This window comes from Acipenser ruthenus, chromosome 22 (assembly GCF_902713425.1).
Source record: "Acipenser ruthenus chromosome 22, fAciRut3.2 maternal haplotype, whole genome shotgun sequence".
NCBI classification, from domain to species: domain Eukaryota; kingdom Metazoa; phylum Chordata; class Actinopteri; order Acipenseriformes; family Acipenseridae; genus Acipenser; species Acipenser ruthenus.
The window spans coordinates 30,943,812-30,955,207 of NC_081210.1; the positions used below are offsets into that span (position 1 = coordinate 30,943,812).

An 11,396-nucleotide genomic window follows, 5' to 3' on the forward strand; every position below is an offset into this window, starting at 1 on the left:
ACTGTATAAAGAGCTGTCTTATAACCTGTGTCACTGTATAAAGAGCTGTCTTATAACCTGTGCCACTGTATAAAGAGCTGTCTTATAACCTGTGTCACTGTATAAAGAGCTGTCTTATAACCTGTGCTACTGTATAAAGAGCTGTCTTATAACCTGTGCCTCAATTCACTGAGGCTGTTTATAAGAGTGTATAAGAACACAATCATCATTTCAAAAATAAACACAGAGTGTATTTATTGCAGATCAGAACAGCTCATTGTTTTCTTTCCATTGTCATCTAATCAAAACATGTTAAATGTACAAAAAGCCAGATTACAAAAAATAGAACCGCTATTACCATTGAAACATGTGATAAACACGCAGTCAGAATTATGAAACAAATAATGCACAAGATTGCTGATTTGATTTTCGAATGGCGCTAACACACAACCTAATAACGCGGCTGTTATCTTGCTGAGCACACTGATACAGTTTTGTACTTTTGTAAACAAAATGTGAATACAATCAAAACCCTGGGATGGTTTAACATTGTTAGTGTTTCTGACCGGGACAAACCCAGTTATCCTGGGATGTCTGGTAACCCTATGAATTAACACGTACTTGAGGAGCACTTAGCGTCGCAATTAAAACACTGAGCTCAGGGTGCAGGAGAACCATTTCTTTGGGATTTTAATCTAAAAACATGAACTGCACCAATTTGCTATGAAAGCATTCTCTTTTTATAGATATAAAAATGTCTGATTAATAACGGGAGGCCGTCCGTCCAGGGCAGGCTCGGGTTCAGAACCAGTTGTGTAGTACAGTATATTACAAAGAAATTAAAAGAATAATGAATGATAGTATTATAAATTGTATGAACTGTAAAATAAAACTCCACAACTTTATGATTAATACTTTGCTAAATTATTATTTTGTTTTGAAAAAAAAAACAAAACTCAAAACAAAACAAACATTCTGTTGTTGAACACAGATGATTGACCTTTTCCTTTTTTTTCTTCTTTTTGTTTCTTTTCAAGAGTTTCTTTTTTTTTGTTTGTTTGCTTTTGTTCAGTAACCCAAGCTTCTCTACTTCTTTAGCAAAAGGACAATGCTATTCAGACAAACAGCAAAAATCATGGTGCAGAAAAAGAAAAGTTCTGATTCCGTTTATAAAAAGGTGATCCCCCTCGTTGTTGTTGTACTGAAACATTGTTCAAGAGCAGTGCTGGTAACAGCTGTCACACACACACACACGCACAAACACACGCACACACAAACACACACACGCACGCACGCAGTGTCTCAGAGAGCCTCTCCTCATCTCCCACACGACTCTTTCTCTCTCCGCTCACTGCCTAGAGAAGCCTGTTTGGCCCCTCTGCCGCACTTTGATTTCTTGGTTTGTTGGTTTGTTTTCAGAGGCAGACGCTGGAGCTAATCTGGCAGGTTGAGCCGGTCCCCGAGGGGGATAAGAAGAGACGTCCGTTTGGACACACGCACACCTCGAACACTTTCTGCTTGGCTCCGGCTGCAGAGTAGGTCCCCTTGGGAAGCCGAGGTAGCTTGATGTTGTTAGCATCCAAAGAGATCTGCAAGAGAAGACATGGGAGCAGAAAACTCTCCATTATTATGAATTCATTTGCATGATTTCCCATCCCCTACACAGAGCTAGACCGGTACAGTGAGTAAGAACTGCAAACTCAATAGAAAGTGATCAGGGCTGATTAGGAACGGGACCCGGAGACACTTTCCATCTATAGCCTTGCCATATGAAAATATCTGCATATTCCAAAGTGACGTGTAAAATGTAAAAGTAAAGTATAAAGGGACCAGTGAGAATACTGCTAGTGCTACTATGAGGTCATGAAATCAACTAAAGCTGCCTTCTAATAGTGTCCCGTAGTAAAAGCACAGCAAAGTGTAATAAAGCACAGTGAAAGCATGGTAAAGCACAGGCAAGCAGTGTCAAGAGGTATGGTAAAGCATATTAAAAAACAAGGCAAAACCAGTGTAAGCTATGGTGAATGCATAGAATAACCATGGGGAGAAGCATGGCAGAAGTGCAAAAACACCATGCATAGCATGGTAAACTTGTATAAGGGCTATCTAGAAATGTTAACTAGTGTTCACTGAGCATACCCCCCTCCCCCTAACCCTGATCATATCCCTAACCCTACCCCTACCCCTACACCTCCCCCTCCCCCTCCCCTTACCCCTCCCCTACCCTTACCCCTCCCCTACCCCTACCCCTACACCTACCTCTACCCCTCACCCCTACCCCTCCCCTCCCCCTCTCTCCCCCTACCCCTCCCCCTCCCCTACCCCTCCCCCCTCCCCTACCCCTACCCCTACCCCTCCTCTACCCCTACCCCTACACCTACCCCTCCCCCTCCCCCTCCCCCAGTATCATCTCCTACCTCTCCGTCTTTAGACTCCAGCGTCATCTCATTTCTGCACGTTGCCTGAAGGTTCCCCGATTCTGCATTGATTTCAACCCCTTTCGGAGCCTCCATAAACAAAGAGCGAGTTGGGGACTCCAGCCTAGAATATGAACAAAACAGTGAATTCTGGCATGACAAGAATCGCTGTTACAAACACTGATGAGGGGACTGACAAGGCAGCCCAAAGCACAGGTGGAGACGGAAATACTGAAATCTGTAATGAATTGCAATATGTAACAAAATGAACACCGATCTCCTGATGCACAACATGTTGTGACCCACAAATCACTGATCATGAATCTGTGTCTGCCTAACATTGCTAAACTTTGAAACTTTAAGAGTGAAGCATTTCTGTTCTGTAACTTGTCAGAAGAAGTACAGAAAGCTCCAGAAATCCAAACAGATTTCAGACAAGTCTGCGTTCTGTAAAACGCAGAGCGCATCTGCATATTCATGATGCAGCTGCGTTGTGTACGACAGGTACATGTTAAATTGTCGCTACATTTAACAGTGTCTTCTGAAGCACTGTTGGGAGCCCCGATGTGTCTGAGCAGCGTTTCATTTCATCTGCAGCTCTGCAGGGACGCAGCGGATGCATTCCCTGGCACTTCGATTGTTATTTTTAACTCAATTGGACATGGGCTTGTACATCAGTCGGTTGTTATGCCTCATTATTGATCCGCCACTTTGTCTCACTAGGGGAGGAATATACATTATTCACATGGAGCTACAGCACTTGTCAGTAAACAAAGTACTTGATCTGCATACCTTCATGTTTTATATCTGCGCTTTCTTTGCTTTCAAAATGATTTCCGGACGTCGGATTTATGGTTTCATATTTTGCATTCCCTTCTACCTACAAGGATATTGTACAGCAAATACTATTTCCAGGTTTGTTTCTCCAAGCACAGATATTTCCACATGACAACAATGCAGCATTAGTATAGAACACATGGTTTTTTATTTTTATGGTACAATATAGAACGCAATCACATGATCTGGAAAAAACGAATTGGGTGGATGGGAGCTGCAGGTTAATTCATGGTTCGCTCACGCTGACAGTACATTGCTGTACTTCACTGTGTAAGCAGCCTTCACTGCTCCAATGCCCTCATAATGCTTTTCATAGAATGGAGCAGCAGCTATTGTACAGTTCCTGGCACAAACAACAAAACGAAAACATTTGCACGCACTTTGAGCAATGAGGATGATTTATTATTGAATCCTATCTTTGGCGTGGCTGTTGAAGCTATAGTGTATAATAAGTAACTGAGTGTCCACCCTGCGTGGTGAGTGTAGGTGAGTGTAAAGACTCTGGATCAGTGCAGCTATACATATACAGGTAAGGAGTGATGTGGAGCCTGTGCTTGGACTAACGAGAGGCAAACGCATGCTGCTGATATTGAATTTCTTTCCAGCCTCAGCTGCATTGTAAACATGATCTGTGTAGCTGTGCAGTGTATAAACACGATCTTCTACACTCAGGACCAAAAGAACAACAACAAAGCCTTCACAAGATTTCATTATTCATCTCAAGTAAAATAAATCGGCGTCTACTTCACTTTGACCAAGATAGGAGAAAAGAAGCATTACTCCAAGCAGACGTCTTTTTCCTCCCTGGTGCAGGGATATGAGGTTTCTCCCTGGTGTGTGGATATGAGGTTTCTCCCTGGTGTGTGGATATGAGGTGTCTCCCTGGTGTGTGGATATGAGGTTTCTCCCTGGTGTGGGGATATGAGGTTTCTCCCTGGTGTGGGGATATGAGGTTTCTCCCTGGTGTGGGGATATGAGGTTTCTCCCTGGTGTGTGGATATGAGGTTTCTCCCTGGTGCAGGGATATGAGGTTTCTCACTGGTGCAGGGATATGATGTTTCTCCCTGGTGTGTGGATATGAGGTTTCTCCCTGGTGTGTGGATATGAGGTTTCTCCCTGGTGTGTGGAAATGAGGTTTCTCCATGGTGTGTGGATATGAGGTTTCTCCCTGGTGTGTGGATATGAGGTTTCTCCCTGGTGTGTGGATATGAGGTTTCTCCCTGGTGTGTGGATATGAGGTTTCTCCCTGGTGTGGGGATATGAGGTTTCTCCCTGGTGCAGGGATATGAGGTGTCTCCCTGGTGTGGGGATATGAGGTTTCTCCCTGGTGTGGGGATATGAGGTTTCTCCCTGGTGTGTGGATATGAGGTTTCTCCCTGGTGTGTGGATATGAGGTTTCTCCCTGGTGTGTGGATATGAGGTTTCTCCCTGGTGCAGGGATATGAGGTTTCTCCCTGGTGCAGGGATATGAGGTTTCTCCCTGGTGTGGGGATATGAGGTTTCTCCCTGGTGCAGGGATATGAGGTTTCTCCCTGGTGCAGGGATATGAGGTTTCTCCCAGGTGTGGGGATATGATGTTTCTCCCTGGTGTGGGGATATGAGGTTTCTCCCTGGTGCAGGGATATGAGGTGTCTCCCTGGTGTGTGGATATGAGGTTTCTCCCTGGTGTGTGGATATGATGTTTCTCCCTGGTGTGTGGATATGAGGTTTCTCCCTGGTGTGTGGATATGATGTTTCTCCCTGGTGTGTGGATATGAGGTTTCTCCCTGGTGTGTGGCTATGAGGTTTCTCCCTGGTGTGTGGATATGAGGTTTCTCCCTGGTGCAGGGATATGAGGTGTCTCCCTGGTGTGTGGATATGAGGTTTCTCCCTGTTGCGTGGATATGAGGTGTCTCCCTGGTGCAGGGATATGAGGTTTCTCCCTGGTGTAGGGATATGAGGTTTCTCCCTGGTGTGGGGATATGAGGTTTCTCCCTGGTGTGTGGATATGAGGTTTCTCCCTGGTGCAGGGATATGAGGTTTCTCCCTGGTGTGAGGATATGAGGTTTCTCTCTGTTTTGTGGGGATATGAGGGAGAGAATAGCTGGGTAGAGTCAGGTACCTGCTGCAAAGGCAGGCAGGTCCTCTGTTGAAACCAGGCAATCCTGTTTCATCTCGGAGTTGGAGTACCGCTGGCCCTGCGGGCAGAATTTGCACAGCGAATTAACAATGCAAGTGAATAATTAGGTGGCAGTCTTTAATGCGGAGGATCAAACGCACAGGCAATGTAATGCATGAGAGTGCCTGCCTTCTGCTGTCCCTTACGGGCTGATCAGGAATGATTCATGAAAGAGTTTTCACAAAAGACTCCAGAGTAAAGACGTCACTGCAGGACAGTATCAATGCCACCCTTACACACTCTAACCTGAACGAAACAATGCTACTGAGACTGCTAGTGTCATTACTAATAAGAGCTTCTATATGGATTAACTTCAGTAGCAGTTCAAGCATGCCCTTACAGTAATATAGACGGTAACGCTGCTGTTGTGTTTAGTATAAGATCCCTAGTATAACAACCTTGCCAGCAGGTTCTGTATGTAAAACCCTGATGCTGGGAGAGCATTGCTTTTAATTGCAGCCTTGATAAATTCAGAGCTGAAGAATGGGGTTCAGCTCGCTGTTAATGCACACAAGCCAAAAAACAATGTACAGTAAAAAAAATAAAGAAAAGCTAAAAAAAATAAAGAAAAGCTAATCAAAATGTTTAGCTGTCCTAGAAGTTAACAGCAATGCTCTAAGCAAAGTTAATTATACTGAGCTATCATCCACTGCCCACTACTGTCATTATGGATCAGAAGAAACATTTGAAATAGACCACTTTGTTACGCTTTGAGTAACACGACTGATTTAAACATACAGAAATGCTCCGGAGAGTTTGTATTCATCCTGGTTTATTAACTGGCCTATGACAATGTAGGCACGCTATGTTCCATCACAAACAGCAGAGCTCTAATCTTTTACAGCAATTCAATGCACCGTGGAGGGAGGACGGTCTCTCCGTAACAGGTTCACACAACCCTCTAGAGGGCGCCATTATTCTTATACTGAATGGAAGAGGCTTGTTATTTCTACCTCACAAAGACTTTATATAGTCATGATTTCAGCTCTCTCTCTCTCTCTCTCTCTCTCTCTCTCTCTCTCTCTCTCTCTCTCTCTCTCTCTCTCTTTCCTACCAGACAAAACCCCGATATTAACGTACTTCACCTGTTTCTGCACAGTAGACCCTGCTGTTGTTGAATTGTTTCCAGTGCTTTGTCATTGACACTCTCAGTGGAATTAGCAGTGTAGCTGCTGCTGATAGCTCCAGTGGGGATGTGGTTTATAATGTTAAATACAGCATGTTATCCCATATTGATACAGACCCTGCTGCTGATAGCTCCAGTGGGGATGTGGTTTATAATGTTAAATACAGCATGTTATCCCATATTGATACAGACCCTGCTGCTGATAGCTCCAGTGGGGATGTGGTTTATAATGTTAAATACAGCATGATATCCCATATTGATACAGACCCTGCTGCTGATAGCTCCAGTGGGGCATGGCTTACTGTATAATATCATTTATCTACATACTTCTTCTGTTGCTGCTGTCAGCGTCAACATTGCAGATGCTGTATCTTATTATGAGCATACAATTTCACACAATTTTAAGTAACATCTGGAACTTGATTGGTTGTATCAAGTTGAAATGGCTCCGATCTGTCAGGTCTTAGAGTTAGTAGCATCATATAGCACTTTCACGGTTTTTTTTAATGATGTTTTCTTTGTGTGACTACTCTGCTCCCTTATAAAAGTTTACCACGGTATTCACAACACTATGTTTGCAGTTTACCCATTTTTTTCCCACTACTACGTTCTACCAGATCTCTCTGTGCTTTACAATGCATCCCTATGCTTTACCAGACCTCTCTGTGCTTTACAAAGCATTCCCTATGCTTCACCAGACCTCTCTGTGCTTTACAATGCATCCCTATGCTTTACCACACCTCTCTGTGCTTTGCAATGCTTCCCTATGCTTTACCAGACCTCTCTGTGCTTTGCAATGCTTCCCTATGCTTTATCATGCATTCACTGTGTTTTATTACACTTTTCTGTGCTTTTACTAGGGGAACGTTCATAAGGGCCGGTACTTAACTGCTCTATTGAAATGGTAAAATCAGAAATGATTAGGATTATCTAGATGAGTAAACTCTCACTGCTGCAGTCTTGATAATATCCTCAGAAATGTGTGAACAATGAACCCTATTAACACTAATGATACTTCTGGACAGTGTACAGTTCAGTTTATAAAATGATGAGCGTGAGCCCTCTGTATGCCTTTCTGTTTCTGATACACTGTAGGATACCATATCCAGTGTCTATCTGCATCTCCTTCGTGCTGTGTGTGCTGTGATACTCCTCCTGTTTCAGTGCCGAGAGGCTTGTCTCAGACAGTTCAGTTTATAAAATGATGAGCGTGAGCCCTCTGTATGCCTTTCTGTTTCTGATACACTGTAGGATACCATATCCAGTGTCTATCTGCATCTCCTTCGTGCTGTGTGTGCTGTGATACTCCTGTTTCAGTGCCGAGAGGCTTGTCTCAGACAGTTCAGTTTATAAAATGATGATCGTGAGCCCTCTGTATGCCTTTCTGTTTCTGATACACTGTAGGATACCATATCCAGTGTCTATCTGCAACTCCTTCGTGCTGTGTGTGCTGTGATACTCCTCCTGTTTCAGTGCCGAGAGGCTTGTCTCAGACAGTTCAGTCCATTTGTTTTCATTTCCGTGACATGTCTTCCGAGAGGAACTTCACAGAAGAGATGAGAAACTACTTCAGTTATGATGAACCAGCACTTAACCAAAAAAAACAAAAAAAAAAACACACAACCCGGAGGTAATATTTCAAACACAGCTTTCTGTTCTTGTGTGAAGAGCATGCCTTGGTTTATTTGCCAGCCTGAGAAATGAGACTGGCAGCCAATACAGACAGTGTGAAACACAGACAAAGGGAGAGCAGGTCCCATGAGTGGGTAATGCAGCACTAAGCCGTTTGCCTTCAGTTTAGATGGAAGTCACTGAGGCTGGGATCTGGCACTGACCTGAACTTAATTTACTCAAAGTATTGGGTTCAGCCTCTCTCATCTGGGAGTGTTACCAAGGGATGCATGAAGTCACTGATAACAATTACCAGCCGACAAAACAATAACCAATAATCAATATTTCTGTAATCAGTGGTATTGAACAAGCCAGCGCGCTGAAACGACCATTCAAACTAAATGAAGGTTATGATTTCGACCCCGGGGGACCCCTCCTTCTGTCTGGATGGGGTACAAGCTGAAACGCTGTCTCTATTTGACTTCACTTCTTATATCTTTACCCCATTGAGTGTTTGGAGGTCATGGATGTCCTGATAGGGTTTCTGGCAGCGGCCTTACTTGGTTTTAATTCAACCTAACTTGGAAATAGCTTGCAATATCAATGCTAAAACTACATGCATAATACAAAAGCAAGCCTGTTTACTCACAAGCTAACTTAAATGGACTTGCGCCTTCCCAAAACCAACGTGTTTCCTGGCTTCATGTCACTAAAATGAATCTCAGATCAGATTTCCTCTCTTCTGCTCTCTCCATGCTAAGCTGCTGTGTCTAGCCTTGATAGAATGGCAGGCTTCCTCATGAAGTATTAATGCATCACACCAGCAGTGTCTTGTAAATTAGATCAAATACAATTACAGTAAGACTTCTGGGACATATTTCCAAACCACTGGCTTTTAAAGTGATTTTGAAGGATGGGCCAGTAATGCAACAAGAAAAATATAGTGTTCATCCTGACAATGGAATCAGAGCTTTCTTACGAAGCGATTTCTCACAGGGCTCTATTGACATGCATACACCAATCACGTGTCACACATTATTATTATTATTATTATTATTATTATTATTAGTAGTATTAGTATTATTAATTCCTCTCAGCACTTCAAGTGCAGCACAGAAACCAGGTCCAAAGGTTACAGTTGGAAGTGAAGTGGAGAAGTGAGGACCGAGGGTAGGAGACACTTCTCTACACAGAGAGCGGTGAGATCAATCAGCTTATTCTCTGTCTCTGTATGCTACACGCTGAGTTGACACGGGTGTTCCTATCAGACTGTTTGGGATGAATGGTGCAGTTAGTTCTGCTTTTCCCTCTCCTGCCTCAAAGCTCTTCTACCTGCTGGAGCGCACATCCCAAAACACGTGCAACAAAATTGAATCGCAAACTTGCTGGAGGGGAAACATCTGGGCATGAAAAAAGATTGAAAAAAAAATCTGAAAAAAAAGCTGTGCGGTATGAATGAACACATTCCAGTCAGAACAGTAGTAACCACAGTTACAGTATCACCACGGTGCACTGGATACCTTCAGAATGATGCATAGCAAGCATCTATTATTATGGGCTGCTTCTTTAACACTTTCACCTCTGTTGCCAGACAGACCAAAAGGTGGTCATTTCTAAAACCACATCGTTTAAAAAGAAATCTGCACTGAGGAGTTTTCACAAGACATGGCTAATGAAGAATAAAGAATATATTGAGTTATTCTGGTAAATAAACATCTACAGGATGAAACAGGATTCATTTAAAACACGTATAAAAGTGAAGAAATGTAGATAGTGTAAAGTCTGCCTTGAGCTTGCCTCGGGAGACTGACACAGGGGGTCAATGTAAGCCAAAAGCATGGAGACAAGCTATCAGGTGTCTATAAATACAGAATGCCATTTCCTCAGACTTCACGTCTATAATTAGCACAATCATGAAGCTGTTCCATACAATTTCTCTTTCCATTGATGTCCTCCATTCAATAAGCCCACCCCTGTAGATGTGCAGTTTTTATCCTGGTGCTTGAAAGGCTTCAGTTAGCCTGCTTCATCTTTCTGTATGACTCAAAACATCGCTTTCTGCCTTTATGGCATTCTGTCACAAAAGCAGGTGAAATATTGTTCTTAAATCCGTGGCCTTTTGATAAATGCCCAAAAGCACTATAGCTGGACAATCCCTGGAGGACATGTCTTGCTCATTATTTGTGTCCTTGATTTGCATTGCAGTGTCTTCTTGTATAATGGGCTTGCCTGCACATCTTTCTGTCTGGTATTGGCACTAGGAATAGTGATCTTATGAGACACTGGCATGAAGGGGTCGATTTGAATGATCTTTAAACATGTATAACCTATGGACAAAAAGGGTCTTAAAGAAAAAAAAAAAAAATCACTCATTTTTAACACAGCACCTTACACCCAAACGATTGCAGATAACAATGATTACATTTTATACATGGAATATTATCAAATGAATTTTAACACAGTGCCAGGCTTGTTAATTATATAGAACAGAAAGTGCAAGCCTAAAAAGATAAAGGTACTAACGCATGACTGAGCTGTTCCTGGGAGACGGGCTCACTTCATTGTTTTCTGTGCTTCTGTACAATACGCACTGACACGGGTGTTCCTATCAGACTGTTTGGGATGAATGGTGCAGTTAGTTCTGCTTTTCCCTCTCCTGCCTCAAAGCTCTTCTACCTGCTGGAGCGCACATCCCAAACCACGTGCAACAAAATTGAATCGCAAACTTGCTGGAGGGGAAACATCTGGGCATAAAAAAAGACTTTCAGTATCTAATGAATTGCTTTTCTGCACTTATCTGTGCTGCCCTCAAACACAAAGGCACACAATCTATACGTCTCCACTGCATTTCTCGAGCTTTAAAAGGTCCATCCAGTCACCTGTTGTTGGGGATTGGCGGCGTGGGATTGTTTGTGGGCCAGTGGCTCCGGTCTTAGAGGTCCGTTTCTCTCCAGGTTTAAGAGATATCATTTAATAGGGCAGGGGTATGTAACTCAGACCTCAGAGTGCCACTGCGTTTCAGGTTTAATAAGTCTAATTAAATGATTAGGTGTTTTAAGATCTGCTCCGGGCTTTAATCGGCTCAATTTAATAATTGAGGACGCGGATGGAACAAAGGTCTGGGCTGGAAGTATCAAAGTTGCCTACAGTGCCTTCGGGCTCGGATAGAGGTTTAGCGAGTTCAATTTAACAATTTATAACAGCGCTGGAACAAAGAGCTGCAATGGAAGGGCCCTGCTCTATGGGAGTCATTCTAATAAAAAACGAC

General features: G+C 43.1%; 1 protein-coding gene across 4 annotated transcripts in view; it reads right to left on the reverse strand.

The window, feature by feature from the left end:
• Nucleotides 1-217: 217 nt before the first annotated feature.
• Nucleotides 218-11,396, reverse strand: part of LOC117973632 (delta-sarcoglycan-like) — a 101,624-nt gene continuing 90,445 nt past the window's right edge. For all 4 annotated transcript variants that reach the window (XM_058996545.1, XM_058996546.1, XM_058996544.1 and 1 more), the window contains exons 7-8: nt 2,397-2,520; nt 218-1,568 (exon numbers count right to left, since the gene is read on the reverse strand). In XM_058996545.1, the coding sequence (XP_058852528.1) occupies nt 1,395-1,568; nt 2,397-2,520 (298 nt within the window). In that variant the 3' untranslated portion in view covers nt 218-1,394. The remainder of the gene's footprint in view (nt 1,569-2,396; nt 2,521-11,396) is intronic.